The sequence below is a fragment of the Myotis davidii genome, unplaced genomic scaffold (genome assembly GCF_000327345.1).
Source record: "Myotis davidii unplaced genomic scaffold, ASM32734v1 scaffold796, whole genome shotgun sequence".
Classification (NCBI taxonomy): Eukaryota; Metazoa; Chordata; class Mammalia; order Chiroptera; family Vespertilionidae; genus Myotis; species Myotis davidii.
Window position 1 is genome coordinate 575,280 of NW_006287809.1, and position 15,241 is coordinate 590,520.

At 58.5% G+C, this 15,241-nt stretch overlaps 2 protein-coding genes across 2 annotated transcripts in view; both read right to left on the reverse strand.

Moving 5' to 3' along the window:
• Positions 1–2,521, reverse strand: part of APOE (apolipoprotein E) — a 3,030-nt gene extending 509 nt beyond the window's left edge. Inside the window, exons 1-4 of the mRNA XM_006759557.2 lie at positions 2,419–2,521; positions 1,653–1,712; positions 1,008–1,185; positions 5–677 (exon numbers count right to left, since the gene is read on the reverse strand). Coding sequence (XP_006759620.1) covers positions 5–677; positions 1,008–1,185; positions 1,653–1,695 — 894 coding nt within the window. The 5' untranslated portion in view covers positions 1,696–1,712; positions 2,419–2,521. The remainder of the gene's footprint in view (positions 1–4; positions 678–1,007; positions 1,186–1,652; positions 1,713–2,418) is intronic.
• Positions 2,522–3,893: 1,372 nt separating this feature from the next.
• Positions 3,894–15,238, reverse strand: TOMM40 (translocase of outer mitochondrial membrane 40 homolog (yeast); the record flags this gene model as incomplete). Its single annotated transcript, XM_015561205.1, has 9 exons — positions 3,894–5,036; positions 6,022–6,124; positions 6,240–6,316; positions 6,439–6,561; positions 12,855–12,960; positions 13,040–13,141; positions 13,904–13,996; positions 14,390–14,457; positions 15,139–15,238. Coding segments are annotated over 9 exons (912 nt in total), but the record flags the coding sequence as incomplete, so codon positions are not given.
• Between the last annotated feature and the right edge of the window lie 3 nt (positions 15,239–15,241).

Below are 15,241 nucleotides of genomic sequence, written 5' to 3' on the forward strand. Positions count from 1 at the left end.
TGGCCGGGCTCCAGGCGGCCTGCATCTTCTCCACCAGCCCGGCCCACCCGCGCTGCATGTCTTGCACCAGGGGCACGAACCAGCCCTTGAGGCGGGTCTGGAAGGCCTCCGCCTGCAGGCGAATCTGGTCGGCCTGCTCCTCCATCTTGGCCTGCAGCTCCTCCATCTGGTCGCGCATGTCATCGAGGCGGTCGCGGGCCCGGCTGCCCATGGACTCCAGCTTCCCGCGCATCCGCGCGCCCCAGGCCTCCGCGCGCTCCCGCAGCGGCTGGCTGGCGGTGATGGCGCGCACGCGGCCCTGCTCCACCAGCGGCAGGAGGTGCTCGCGGATGACGCCGACCCCGCGCTCCGCGCCCTCGCGGGCCCCGACTCGGTAGAGAGCCAGGCGCTTCTGCAGGTCGTCGGCGTCGCGGAGCAGCCGTTTGCGCAGCTTGCGCAGCTGGGAGGCCAGGCGGGCCCGCACGTCCTCGGAGTTCTGGCCCATCATGGTCTGCACCTCGTTGCGGTACTGGGTCAGGCGGGTGCGCACGTCCTCCATGTCCGACTGCAGTCGGGCCTGCGCCGCCTGCAGCTCCTTGGACAGGCGGGCACGCGTCTCCTGGGTCATGGGGCCCAGCTTCGTCTCCAGCACCTTCTTGTAGGTCTTCACCTCCCCCATGGTCTCCTCCATCAGCATCCTGAAGGCGGAGGGGGCGGGAGGTGTGTGTGGAGAGAAAAAGGGGAAAGATAGGGGTGGAGGGGGCAAGAAGGGGACGGGGACAGACAGAGAGACCCGGAAGAGGGAGAGGCGGGAGGAGGGGACCCAGACAGCCGGGGGCAGAGCTGAGCAGAGGGGCTAGAAAGAACGGAACTTGCCAGGGACAGGAAGAGCTGAGGAGGAATCGGAGGTCAAGCCAAGGATTCAAAACGGCGAGAGGGAGCAAGAAACGAACAGACCCCTGAAGAGTTCCAGACAGGAACTGCCCGCCAGGAGGGCCAGGGGCCAGGGGCCAGGGCCGGACACTCACGACAGTTCCTCGGTGACCTTCGGGCTGAGCAGCTCCTCCTGCACCTTGTTAGACAGCGTCTGCACCCACTGCAGGTAGTCCCAGAAGCGGCCCAGCGCCTGCTCCCAGGGCTGGCTGGCCTGCCACCATTCTGGCTCCGGGGCCAGCTTCACCTCCTCCTCCACGTGGGCCTGGCATCCTGCGTGGAACAAAACAAGTCAAGGGCCCCTGCCCCCTTCAAGCACACAGTAGGTGCTTCACAAATGCTCTTGTGCTTTTTAGAGCACTGATGGGCAGGGAGCGGGGGAAGGATGGCCAGTCTGTTTCCTCCATGGACAGGCATTCCCTGAGTGTCTGTGGTGTGTGCTCCATGCGGGGGTGATGGAGAGTAAAGATAATTACAGCGGACATTTGTGTAGCCCTCACTATCTGCCTGACAACAACGCGTTGGAAACTGTTTGAACTCCCATCGTAAGAATGGGAACAGGGAGGTCCTGAGAGAGTCACAGCTGCTCAGAGCCAGTGAATGTCAGAAGAGGGCTCAGACTTGGGCCTCCTCTCAAGAGAGAGACCAGCAGAAGGGGCACAGGGATAGAAGGGGTCGGGGGAACAGGTGAGGATGGGAGGGGGCAGGGGCAGGGAACCTGAGCAAGCACCGCCCCATACCTGCCAGGAGTGTGACCACCAACGCAGCCCACAGAACCTTCATCTTCAGCGCCGGTCAGTCTGGGGGAGGGAGAAACTGCCAATCAATAGCCAGTGGGGGCTCCTCCCACTTAGAGCCCCACCCACTGGGTCTTGGACTTTAAGGCCTCACTTAGCCCCAGACCTGCATCTTCCTAATCCCATCACAAACCTGTCCTATTGTCTAGCCTCCTCATTGTCGTCTATCTCATCTCCTCATCCCCCAGGTCGACTCCGGCCAAAATTCCATCCTCTTCCCCCAGGGTTCAAATTCCATTCACCCCTCCTCCCCAGCTCCCTGTGAGCCCAACTGGGCATTCTAAATTCCAGTCTTGCATTCCTGGCTCTACCTTCACATTCTAAGCTCCATCTTCAACCTAAGTGCCATTCTTCCACATATTAGCTAATTTAATCATTTAAAAGTCTCCTTCGGTCAATGCTCTAGCTACTCTGCCACCACCCTGAGTGGAAGTCTGAGGATGAAGGGGACACCCAGTAGGTGCTCAATAAATTTGTGGTTTTTGTTTTTTTTTTTTAAAAATATTTGTCTTTATTTCAGAGAGGAAGGGGGAGGGAGGGAGGGAGAGAGACAGAAACATCCTTGATGAGAGAATCATGGATCGGCTGCCTCCTGCACGCTCCTCACTGGGGTCTGAGCCTGAAACCCGGGCATGTACCCTTGACCGGATTGTCCCCCCCACCCCCGAGGCCCTGAGCTGGTCTCTGTGCCCCCAATTCTGCTTCTCACCGACTCCTGAGCAACCGGTCTTTCGCCTCCGCTCTGGCTGAGTAGGACTCAGGGATCCCGGACTCCTCCAATTATAAGGCTCCCCTGCCCCGCCCACTCCTCCAGGGCTAGGGCAGCTGGGCCAGCCCCCGGTCACGAGGTGGGCTGTTCTCCCCCTTCACACAGCGAGGGGAAGGAGGTGGGGCTTGGAGGCTCTGTGATGCCCCCAGCCCCCAGGAGGGGAGGTGACGTCTCACCCAGAAACTCAGGCGCCCTGCTCAATTCTGTGGGGCTGGGCATGGAAGGGGAAGGAGCAGGCAGCCACTGATGAATAAAATTTGGGGAGGGGGCTGGGGGCAGGAAATCCTGGGTCAGAGAAAGGTGGGGGCCGGGGGCTTGGATCCCTGGGTCCGAGGGAGAACTGGTGGCAGAAATGAGCCGGGAGGGTAGGGGACAGTGATGGCTCTGCTGAAAGCCTAGGCTGAGAATGGAACCTGGGTCTTAGTCCTCACTCCCTCGCTGGCTGTGACCTTGGGCACAGATGAGGAAATTCAGTCCAGCACCAGCACTGCGGATTCCAGCTGCCCAAATGTCGTGCCTCCACAGGCCTGGAGCTTTCATGCTGCCCAGCTAGGACTGGAGACTCTGGAACCCAATGCCCAGCCTGAACTGGGCTGTCCCTTGCCAGTTGCGTGACCTTGGGCAAAGGACCAAGCCTGTCTGAACATCCAGTTTCTGGTCCACGTAACGGGGGGAATGACTGCACTTACACCATCGTTCAGTGATGCAAGAAGCTACGTAAGTCCCATGTAACCTCATCAATAGCAGGTCCTTGGAACTGTGGTAAAATGTTTAACGAAGCGAACTTTCCGAGGGGTTAAGGGATATAAATGAGTTAAGCGCCTACAGCATCTTGTCAATGAAAGGAAATGACCAAATGCTGAGAATCTGCTGTACTGTGTGAAGTACTGAGAACCTCACACACAGTGGGTCTTACCTCAGCTCCAACACGAACCTCCTAGCAGCTGTCATTTCACGAGGTTAAGACGGAGGGTGAGGCCACACAGGGAGAATTGGAATTGGATCCCATGGGGTCAGGGGAGGCCAAACCCCGGGTCCCAGGAAGGGGGCCTCAGTATCAGGCCAGGTGTGGACAGGGAACGGGTGTTGTGGCTTTCCAGGCAGTAAGAGTTCATTTCTGCTCAGCAGCCTCCCTCCCAAGCCCTGGGTATGTATGGGTGGCAGACAGTGTTTTCAGTTCCTTAGGGAGTCAGGGGTGATTACCTGAGCCCTAGGCGGGCCAACTGATCTCTCCTCCCCAGCACCAAACACCAGAGACACAGGTGACCCAAGCCCCCCCCCCCGAATATCCTACTCATGCCTTTCTCCCAGTTAACTTTATTTTTTCCGTCACCATCCTTATATATTTGCAAACATTTCTCCCGTTGTATGGGTTGTCTTTCTCAATGGTGTCCTTTAAAGCACGAACGGTTTTACAATTTTTAAGTAATTTATCTTTTGTTCTTTGTCAGATAGTGATTCTGAATTGTTTCCAGGTGCCTGTATTCTCCAGGAAACCTCTGCCCTCCCTAGCAGACAGAAATCCTAACATCCCCTGCCCTTTTTGGAAACTGGAAAGCCCCGTCTCAGCTCACAGCCCCCCAACCTCTGCACTGACAGTACCATTCCTGTTGCTTCACCTCCAAAGGCACAAAGTCCCCTGCAGCCTCTCTGGCCAGACCAAGCTGGAGCCAGCGACCACAAGACCACACCCTCCCGGAGGGGCCTGTGATGTCCCAGGGAGGCTGTGATCCTGGGCCAGGCCCTTCCCTCTCCATCGGGCTCCTGTTGGCAGCCAGGATTGACTTCCTTTCTGGATCATCCTTCCATACCCCAGCCCCGTGGCACCCCCCTGTGGCCACCATGGGAAGATCAGGCTGGATGGAACGAACAGAGGGGCAGACAGGTAGGAAAACCAGGCCTCCCATTTCGTTTTTTTTCATGTATATTTTTTGTTTTTTTTCTGTAAAATGTCCCAGTTCTTCCATAACTTATAAACATGATTTATACCGAGGAGTGGATGGGAAAGTGGGTGGAGGGCAGACCTGGGATGGGGAAGCTCCTCTTCTGCTGCCCCCTTGGGGCGGGGCCCCAAGATCTTTGGGGGGTGGTGGCGATGCCCCAACACCTCCCTGAGGTTGTCTGGCAGCCTCTGCCCCTGGTGCTCAGAATCTGGCGTGCCCCTCGATTCCAGAACCCCTTCTGGGCCCCAGGTCCACTGGGCACACAGCCCCCGGTGCTCCGAATCCTGAAGCGCCCGTGGTTCTAGAATTCCCCCCTCAGCTGCTGGGGTGATGGCCCCCTCCTTTCCGCTGCCCCCCTGACCACCAAGGAGGGAGGGAAGGGAGAGGGAGGGGCGCGTAGGTCTCCCCTCTGTCGGGGGAGGAGCAGGGGGAGTCTTGAGGAGGGAGGGAGTGGGAGGCAGGAGCCGGGAGGGGCTCAGCCGATGGTGAGGCCGAAGCCGCACTGGAACTTGTTCTTTCGGTGGTTCAGGAAGGCCCCGAGGGCCAGCGTCAGGGGCAGGGGCGGGAGCCTCTTCTCCAGCGTGGCGCCCACGATCCAGTTGCTGTCCACGGAGCCTGTGGGCAGACGGCTGCGCTGAGAGCCGTGTGCCGGCTTCCCACCGTCTGTGGAGCTGTGCTCCAGGCCACGTCAGCCACCGCCAGACTGCGGGCTTCCAGACCCGTGACCACGCTGCTCCCAGAAACCTCTTCCTGCACCCCAAGTACTTCAGCCCTCAGCTCAGTGAGCCCTCCCCTCCGGGAAGCCCTCCACCACCCCATGGGCTCCCCCACTCAGTCCTGTCCACACCAGGGCCTCGCTTTTGAGGATGGGCCTGTGCTCCCTTGAGTGACCCGTGAGGATGGGCCGTCCCAGCACCCTCAGCACAACTCTGGGCACAGCGGGCGCTCGGTGTCTGCTGAATGGAAGACCGAACTGTCCTCATTCACTAGAGCCTGGCGATGTGCACCCGCCGGGGCTCCCCCCACGTCGGAGGGAGGCTCACTCACTTCACGGGGGCAGAGCTGGAACCCCAACCCAGCCTCTGCCAGAGCAAGGGCTGAGAGGCTAGAGGTGAAGAAACCCGGGGCCTCATCGCTGCCGGCAGCAGCCCTGCTGCCTGATGCGGCCTTCGGGGTGGTCTTCAGACCCTCCAAACCCGAGAACCACCGAGGCCCAAGAAGAAAGACTTAAAGCTAGACACCAGGTTGGGAGGCAGGCAGCTGGAGGAGAGTCTGGTAGTGACCGCAACCTCCAGGAGCCCCGATTCCACTGTGACCTGAGTGGGGTGGCTGGGTGTGCTTCAAGTTGCCGTCCACTTAGAGGAAAAGAAAAACGAGGGCCGAGTGCAGAGATGGGAGGGGGCTGCTTGCCGGGGTGGGGAGGAATGTAGCAGGGACGAAGCTTAGGCCCAGGCCCCACCTTCTCAGCAAGCGCTCCGGGTGATTTGGAGGCCCTCAAGAGTCCCGGCCCGATGCCCTTCACCATCTCCTTGGCCTACACCCACTCAGAGCTGAGCCACCTCTCGTCTTGTTTTCCATGCGGGGAAACCGAGGCCTGTACCTTTGAAGAGGAGGTTGGCCTTGGGCAAGTCCAGCTGGTACCCGAAGGAGACGCTCGTGTCTTGCATCCTTGTGCTGGCCTCAAACTCCACGCCTACCTGCAGCTGGAGGGGCCAGGGTAACAGAGTCAGCATCCCAGACTGGACCCCCGGGCACACAAGCCCCTGGCAACCCATGCCTGGAAGTGCACGCTCGCGGCCGGTCTCTGGACCAGCTCACCTGGTCGCTGGCTTTGTGGTAGTATGTCGCGTGCATGCCCGCCTGGCCCAACGTTACTGTCGCCAACCAGTTGTTCACTGTAAGAGAGCAGTGTGGGGTGGGGGTAGGTTATCAAGGGGACTTGAGGACCCAGGTCCTCTCCCTCAGACCCAGGAGCCCGAGGCCCAGCCCCACTCCTGCCCTCGGGCCCCAGACTCACATGTGTATTTCCCAGCCAGAGACATGACAGTGCCCTCCTCCCCAGGCCGCCGGTGGTAGACTAGCTCTCCGCCCAGTGCCAGACACGGTGTGATGCTCTGGAGGTAGTGGGCCACGAGGATTCCTGCGGGTGAGATGGCAGCTGTGACCTGGGCGAGGTGGGCAGTGTCTGCCCGGCCAGACTCCTGCTCCGGGTGGCTGGGAAGGCAGGCCCCTGCCGGAGGCTCAGGGACCACCCTCAGGCCTCCCACACCACCGCTCCATGGAGCTCACAGGGTGAGGGAGGTCAGTCTGCCAGACCCCGTGGGACCTCATCTGGCCTGCACAACCCTGTGTAGCCGGCATTCAATCGCCACCATTTATAGAAGAGGCTGAGGGAGTTAAGTCCCTCACCCACGGTCACAAAATGTGTGAGAACCACTCTCCCGCTGGGACTGGCAGGAGGGCAGGGTCAGTGAGCGCACACCTCAGGGTGCTAATGGCACTGCAGCCCACCACTCGGCTATAGCTGCAGGCCACGGTGTCACTTCTCAGTAACGGAGGCTCAAGGAGTGGATGTGGGCGCAGCGTAGAGCTCGCCCAGGGCTCACCAGGACTGCCCCCCTGCCCCTCGGAGCCGGGACCCTGGAGGCCCCCGAGAGTGTTTGCTAACAGAAGGCTCTCCATCGCTGGGCTGCATTCCCGAAGCCACGGGCTGAGACTCATGCCCGTCTTCAGAGCCCAGGAGAGCAGCCCCCACACATGATCTTCTAGGAGGGAAGAGCCAGGGGGGAGATAGAGGGAGTGACAGGGAAACAGACAAGACACCTTCAGAGAGACAGGGAAGCGGAATCAGAAGCAGAGGGCAAGGAGGAATGGAAGTCTCTGCAGAGAAACCCACCAAGACTGAGCTGAGAGGCTGTGAGGTCATGTAACCCAACAGGAAACAGGGAGACCCGTAAGGGGAGGGCAGGGGCAAGCAGGGACAGGACAGAGCAAGATGCTGCTTCTCAAAGACAATCAGATGCACAGACTCGGACTGGCCGTGGGAGCAGGGAAGAAGTGCACACATGATCAGTGAGTGGGCACACCTGGGAGAGGGCTTCTGGGGAGGCTGGGGTCACAGGCGGGCTCACGGGAGCCACTGTGTGCACTTCTTCACAAGCAGATGATGCAATCAACCCCCCGAGCCGGCATTAAACCATCACCAGCACACCTGTGGCCAGGAGCACCTGCATCCAATGGAGGGAAACTGAGGCCCACAGAATGAAGTGACTGACTAGATCAGGGTGGAGAACCTTTTTGTGCCAAGGGCCATTTGGATATTTATAACATCATTTGAAGGCCACAAAAAATTAGCAACTTGCCCTAACCGGTTTGGCTCAGTGGATAGAGCGTCGGTCTGCAGACTGAAGAGTCCCAGGTTCGATTCCAGTCAAGAGCATGTACCTTGGTTGTGGGCACATCCCCAGTAGGAGGTGTGCAGGAGGCAGCTGATCGATGTTTCTCTCTCTATCCCTTTCCCTTCTTCTGTAAAAAAATCAATAAAAAATATATTTTTTAAAATTATCAACTTAAAAATTAGCCTGGTGCCCAGCCAGAGGGGCTCAGTGGTTGAGCGTTGACCTATAAATCAGGAGATCACGGTTTGATTCCTGGTCAGGACACATGACCAATTTGGGGCCTTAATCCTGAGAGAGGGTGTGCAGGAGGCAGTCGATCAATGATTTTCTCTCATCATTGATGTTTCTCTCTCTCCCTCTCTGAAATCAATAAAAATACATTTGAGAAAAACTAGCCTGCTATATTTGGTCAAACATTTAATTAACTCACCCCTAAAGCGTTGGCAGGGCCAGACCAAATGATTTCTTGGGCCTTATATGGCCCATGAGCTGGACATCCCCCACCCGTGGGCCAGAGTCACAGAGGGACTTAAAACTCACTGGCCTCTCAGGTCTGCCAACTGCTGGGACTGAGGGTGTGTGACCCCTGACCATCTCTCCAGCTGTCCCTCCTCTCATCTCCTGGGCCTGCCTTGCCCCCTGGCCCCCAGCTCCACCCTCTCCCAGCAACTTACAGAGGGATCCTGCTAAAGCACAAACTCAACCCCGTCCTCCCTCTGCTCAGAACCTTTGTGGCTCCCGTGCCCAGATCCTGGCTCCTCACAGCAGAGCCGCAAGGCCCCATGTGGCTTGGCCCCACCTTCCAACAGAGCCCCCTCCCTTCCCTAACACAGCTGGCCACACGTACCCCGAGGCTGCCATCACCCCCAGGGACTCTGGCACTCACCCGCTCTGGTGCCCTGCTTCCACCACTCCTGCCATCGAGAACACAGGAGTCTACGGGAACGCAAATCCTGTGGCCTTCGCTACTGAAGTCTCGCTCCCAGTCCCCACGTGCCCGGTGGAATCTGGCTATTTCCACGCCGCCCTCCCTTCTCTGCTCCCCAAGCCTCTGGCCCGTGGCCAATGTGGCCCAGGGGGCTCTTCCTTCTGCGCAGGATTCGCCTCCTTTTTCTTGACCATCTCACTCCGTCCCCATCCCTACCTCCTTCCCCACTCAGCCAGACCCAGCTCCCCATGGCACGCAGCTCCCCGAGCCAGGGCTTTGTTGCGACCAGCAACTCATCTGGACGCGCTTCATTCTGCAGGCTCTGCAGCAGCCATGAAGAGCCCAGTGAGTTTAAACCCCACGAGGGGAGAAAGTGGGTCAGGTCTGTGAGACCAAAGAGCAGGCCTCAGGCAAGGGGCAGAGCTGCCAACCTGGGAAAGAAGTCCCGTCTCCGGATCCACCTCCCAAACCTGCTGGGCAGGGGCAGGTTTAGGCTCCCACCCCCCGACCTTTCCCCTGCTCGGCTGGGGCCACACCAGGATTCCTTGGGGACGCCACCTGGGGCAGGAGTGGCAGGTGCCCAGGGCAGAACCTGACGGGAAGGTGGCTCTCAGCCCCAGCCAGACAGGACTTCTTTCTGCACCCCCTCCGCCCACGCCCCCCCATGTGCAGTGCCCGCTCCTGGGCGCTACCCCCACTTCACCCTCCCTGGAGCGGACAGACAGGGCCATTCAGGGGAGCGGTCCCTGTCACTCCCGGTGAGACAGCTGCCCGCCTGTTCTAAGTCTCAGGGCGACCTGAGCTTTCCTGAGTAGGGTTTCTCCCAATAGCAAGGAGGTCACTGTGTGATCATTTGCTCAAAGGGAGATGTTTCCCTCTGGCCCAGGAGCCCTGTGAGGGCAGGAGGGGCTGCCTCAGCCCCTGCTGTGTCCCAGCACCGCCCTGCCCGGGGCCGCACACACTGGTGCTTAGAATGACACAGAAGCGCCCGAGGAGCCGAGGCCATGGGGAGGGAACCAGGTAAGAGCTCAGGCCCTTGAATTAGGCCGAGATTCAGATTCCAGCTCCTCGGAGTCTAGGCGACTCGATTTCACTCGGGCCCATTTTCTCATCTGTGAAATGGGGGCCATGAACACAGACACCTCAAAAAACAAAACAAAAACAGACACTTCTGCCCACTGTGGGGTGGCACTGAGACACACAGCGAGCCTACCCACACACCTGGCACCCAGCGCTGAAGATGTGCTGCCACTGACTCCTCTAGTGAGAGGTGGTCACTGCTCTTGTGCCCGTGTGACAGGAGGACACTGAGGCTCAGTCCCAGCTGTCAGTAAGTTACTCTGTGCCCAGCAGTGACCTGGACCAGCAGGCCCTGCTTTTATTAGTCTGAGGAGGAGGAAGAGGGGCTGGGAGGCCAGTGTGGGGAGCACAAAAGGTCGATGCGGAGTGTGTGCGGGGGAAGGGGGTGCCGGCACCCGAGAGAAGAGAATGGACTATGGAGTCCGACTTGCTGCGTCCTTTGGGAATCGCGTGCCCTCTCTGGGCCTCAGTGAGATGGGGACACTGGCAGCACCTACCCCACAGGGCTGCTCAGAAGACCCAGGAGCTATTTCCTTCCTGCTCTATTCCCAGCACCTGGAACTGAATGAAGGCGAGGATGCATACGACATGCTCAGGGCCTGACAAAGGCGAGGTAAAGGATGGGACCTGCCATCACACTGCTCACTCCTTTGCTCAGCGTTTCCTGGGCCCCTATTCTGGTTCCAGCACGGTTCCCAGCGCTGGCATACAGCAGGCAAGTTCCCGGCCTGAAAGAGCTGACACCTGAGCGAAGGAGATGGACAGGTAATAAAGAGTGAGACAACTTCAGAGGGAAGTGCCATAAAGACTGTGGGACAGGTGAGGCGATACCACAGACACTGTAGTCACAGAAGGTCTGTTCGTGAGGGTGGCGTGTGCCCAGACTTACTCAGCCACGTCAAAGCCAGAGAACAGCCCCGGCCGGTGTGGCTCGGTGGTTGAGTGTCGACCTGTGAACCAGGAGGTCACGGTTCGATTCTCGGTCAGGGCACATGCCCAGGTTGTGGGCTCAATTCCCAGTAGGGGACGTGCAGGAGGCAGCCAATCAATGATTCTCTCATCACTGATGCTCCTCTCTCTCCTCTCTGAGTGTGCACATGTGTAAGAACACAGCGATTCCAGGAAGCGTCAAGAAAACCTCATGTGGCCCAACTGCAGTGGGTGTGTGAGCAGAGGGGCGATGCCACCAGAGGTCAGAGGGGACAGAAAATGTTCTTTCTTCCCAAGGCCCCGCATTCCCCCACGGACGAAGCTTCCCCAGCGCCGGCATCTTATGACATGGCCTCCCCCTCCCTCCCCTTCCCAGCTGCTCGCCATCTCCTGCCGGGGTAGCGCCTCCTCTTCCTTTGGAAGCTCAAAGGTGATGCCTCCTCTGAGAGGCCCCTTAGCCTCTGGCAGGCAGGGCCAGGCTCTCCCGGGCCCTCCCAGGGCTGCTGGCGTCCTGCCTTCCCAAAGGCCCTCAGGACCCCCTGCCCAGGAGCCCACGCTCACGACCGATCAAAGGCGGGACCACCAACTCCATCCTCCCAGCTGTTCAAGCCCCAAACTCAGGAGTCCTCTGGATTCTCTCTTCCACCTCCCAGATCCAACCCACTAGCAAACTCCGTCGGCTCCATTAGAGTACACCCGGACCCGGCCTTCTCTTCACCCCTGCATAGCCCCTGCAGTGGGTCCCTTTCTATCTGTCCTTCACGTGCCAGCACAAGGGACCCCGTTAGAAGCCAAGTCACGGCCTGTCCTTATCAAATGCCTCCCGTGGCCCCCGACACATTCAGAGTAAAGACCAACTTCCACAAAGCCTTGTGTGACTTGGTCCCGACTTCTATCCCCCACACTCACCCTCCTCCTTCATCCATCACAGCCCCTCCCCTCCTCTCTGTTCCAGGAAAGGGTCCTGCCTCAGTGCCTTTGCACTTGCTGTTCCCTCCGGTTGAAAGCTCCTTTCCTGCATATCTGCTTGGAACCCTCGCCCCTGCCCTCAGTCTTTGTTCAAATACCGTCTACGTAATGGGGCCTTCTCTGAGGACTCCATCCAACCCTCCCGAGACCCCAATATTTCTGTACAGCCCCACCACCTGCCATCATGTCTTTCTGTACGGCTTTACCTGGCCTGCCTCTAAAATGGGAGCTCCCCCAGGCAGATTTAACTCCTTTGTTCAGCACCTTATCCTCTGTGCCTAGAATACACACGTACACGATCGATAAATACTCACTAAAGCCAGCCCCCGGATTGAAGGGCTCTATTCCCAGTCAAGAGCATATACCTGAGTTGCAGGTTCCACCCCCGGCCTTGCGGGCAACCAATCAATGTGTCTCTCTCACATTGATGTTTCTTGCTCTCTTTCTCCCCCTGCCCTCCCCAACTCTCCCCCTCTCTAAAAATCAATGGAAAAAATATCCTCGGTTTAACAACAAAAAACACACAAACAAAACAGCGGAGAAACTAGAAGTGGAGACAGAGTCCAGTGGTTCCTGCCCCCCGCCAACCCAAACAGAAATTTCCCCGTCAGTCTCCACATCTCAGACTACATCTCCTTTCCAACTGCAGGTGGAACCTGCCGCCCTGCACGCTGCTCTGTGCGCTCAAACACCACTAGGGCCCCACGAGGTAATAACAGGAGCTCATTTCCTTGGGACCCATTACCACATGCCTGACCCCCTTTGAAGCATTTCACACACATAAACTTACATGATCTACTCAATGGCGCTGCGAGGCAGCCCAATTTTACAGGCGAGACAGCGGAGGCCCACAGAGGTGCTGGAAGCTGCCTACAGTTGCATTTACGCCGGCGGCAGAGCTGGGGTTTGAATCTGCTTTCTCACCCACGATGCTCTGCTGCCTGATGTTTCAAAACCCTCCTGCCTGTGCCCATCTTTCAGATGGTAGAAAGGAGGTACAGAGGGGATGGACTTGCTGGTAAAGCTGGGACCAGGCCAGCCGTGGGCAAACTACGGCCCGCTTGAAATTTGCCCAGCCCTGGACTAGACTATGACCCCCCCGGCCCCCGCAAGCCCTGCGCCTCTTACCTGAACCCACCAGGACGTCTGGGTTCCCAAGGGTGACGGCTGCTGTGAAGTCAGAACCCCGGTACTCCCCGTCCACCTGCCAGTTCACGAACTTAGACTGCTGGGTCTGTGGGGAAGGAGGGACGTGTGAGGGCAGCCTGGAGCTCGGGATGGCTGGGGGAGCAGGTGACGCGACGCCCACTCACCTGGATGGCCATCTTGGACCGGAGGCCGGGGCCCAGCTGGTGAATGACCTGAGCATTGAGGCTGCCACTATTGTCCATGTCACCCACCAACACGGGGAATGCCTGTGAGGCAGAGAGTGAGGTAAGCTGAGAGGTTAAAGGTCAGGGGCCTAGCATTATGGAAGTACGTAAGTGATGGGCCCAGGTGAGAAGCTCAGAATCAGAAAAATTCAGTTTGAAGGCCTCCATTCCAGGAAGCTCTCCCTGACCACCTAGGCTGAATTAGGCTCCCCTAGCCTTTGGGTTCCATTTCAGTCCTGCCCACCTTGCACTGTTACTCCCCGGGAACAGACTGTCCCCTCTCGCCACTAGACTGTGAGTCCCACAGCCGTTTCAGCCACTGCTATGTCCCCTGCAGAGAGCTGGACACAGAATGGAGGTACAATGAAGGTTTGCTGAATAAGTGGATTTACTGAATGGAACCAGTTAACAAATTGAGTCTCCTAACTCCTCCCGTATCCTGCCCCAGTCTCCTTCCAGGCCTCCAGTTCCGCCCCCACTCCCCTCACCTAGCCTCTGCACGGCATCCCGAGGCGTTTCTAAAGCATAAACCTGACCATGACCTTCCCTCGTTCAGATCTTCCCAGGGCTTTCCAGTGCCCCCTAGAGAAAGTCCCAATGCCTAGTTTGGCATTCAAAGCCTCATGCAACACAGGATTGGGCAGAGAGCAGGGGTCCAGGATGAAGGAACCACCTTGGAGAGACACAGTGCCCCCCCCCACAGCACCCTCAGCAGCTCTGGCTTCCTCCCGACAAAACCTTCTGGTGTTTGGCTACGCACTTGTCAGAAGAATGATACAATGAATGAGACGACGAGAACCTCACCTCCGTGGGACTCAGCTGCTTTGTCCCCACGTACGTGACCCCGAAATGGTAGTTGGACTCCCCGACTGTACTGAGGGCTACTGTGTGGTTCACCTGAGAGAAGAGGGAGGGCTGTGGGGATGAAGCTGCAGGCCGCCCCCCAATAATCCCAGCTGAGCCCACCTCCACTCCAGCCTGGGGGCCGGGAGTAAAGACTCGGAGGTGTGGCTTGGCTAGATTAGAGATTTAGAGAAAGAATGTGCTGGGGGGGGGGGGGCACGACGACGACACTACATACCTGGCATTTCACTTCTACCTGGATGTTTTTGGGGAAGGGGTATCTCTGAATTCTGGGTCCCTAAACACCCCCACTGAGAAGTCATCTTGGCTCAGTCTCTGAGTCTTTTCAAGGAGCAAGGGGCCCAGCCCTTTTGGGGGGAATAAAGGGGTGGTATGCAGAGGTGCAGGGGGGTGGCTGGGATGCCCTCTGGAGGCAGGAAGGCTCACCTGGAAATGGTTACTCAGCCCTTTGTTGACTGTGAGCTTGACACCTTCCATCTGAATAGGAAACAGCTCTGAAGAAGAGAAATACTGTCACCCCCACCCCCACCCCCACCCGCACCTCTCGTCTCAGCTCTCCCATCTCCAAGGAACCACAGCAGAACGTCCCACAAAGTATCCAACCAGTAAAACGGCGGGATAGCCTGATGGATGGGGCTACGACCAGGGCCTCTGCCCGCTGCTGTGTACCTTTGGTAAGTTGCTTTCTCTATGTCAAACTTGTCATCTGCAAGATGACACTCACCACGTGGGAACATTGCAAAGACTCAGCAAGGTAACATGCACTGAGCGCCAGAGCAGGGCTCAGTACACGTCCATCACTTCTGCCACCGCGATTATTCCCAGCCAGAACCCAGCAGCTTTGGGGGTCCCATGCCCCCTAGACCCTGGCTGACACCGTGACCTTGGGCCTCAGTTTCTTGGCGGGTCACATGAGGAGGCAGGCGGGGCGGATCCCTGGGGCCCCTGAGGCTTCTCTCCACTCCAGTGCCATTCCATCCCGAGGTTCCACCATCTGATCCCATCGTTCTAAGCCCCCAGTGCAACGTTCCACCACCCGATCCCAACGTCGGCTCCCAACGCTCTGTTCAATTAACTCCAAAAGTCGGTGCCAATGCCCAAGGTTGCCTCCATGTGCTCCCCCCTCCCCCGAGATGCGGGCCATCGCACACCCCGCCAGGTCCCGCGCCCCTCACCCTTGCACTTCCGGTGGCACTCCTCGAACGTGCCGGGGTTGGGGAGGCAGCCGCAGGCCCCATCGTCCGCGGTCCCTGCAGTCCCGGGGGTCCGTTCTGAACC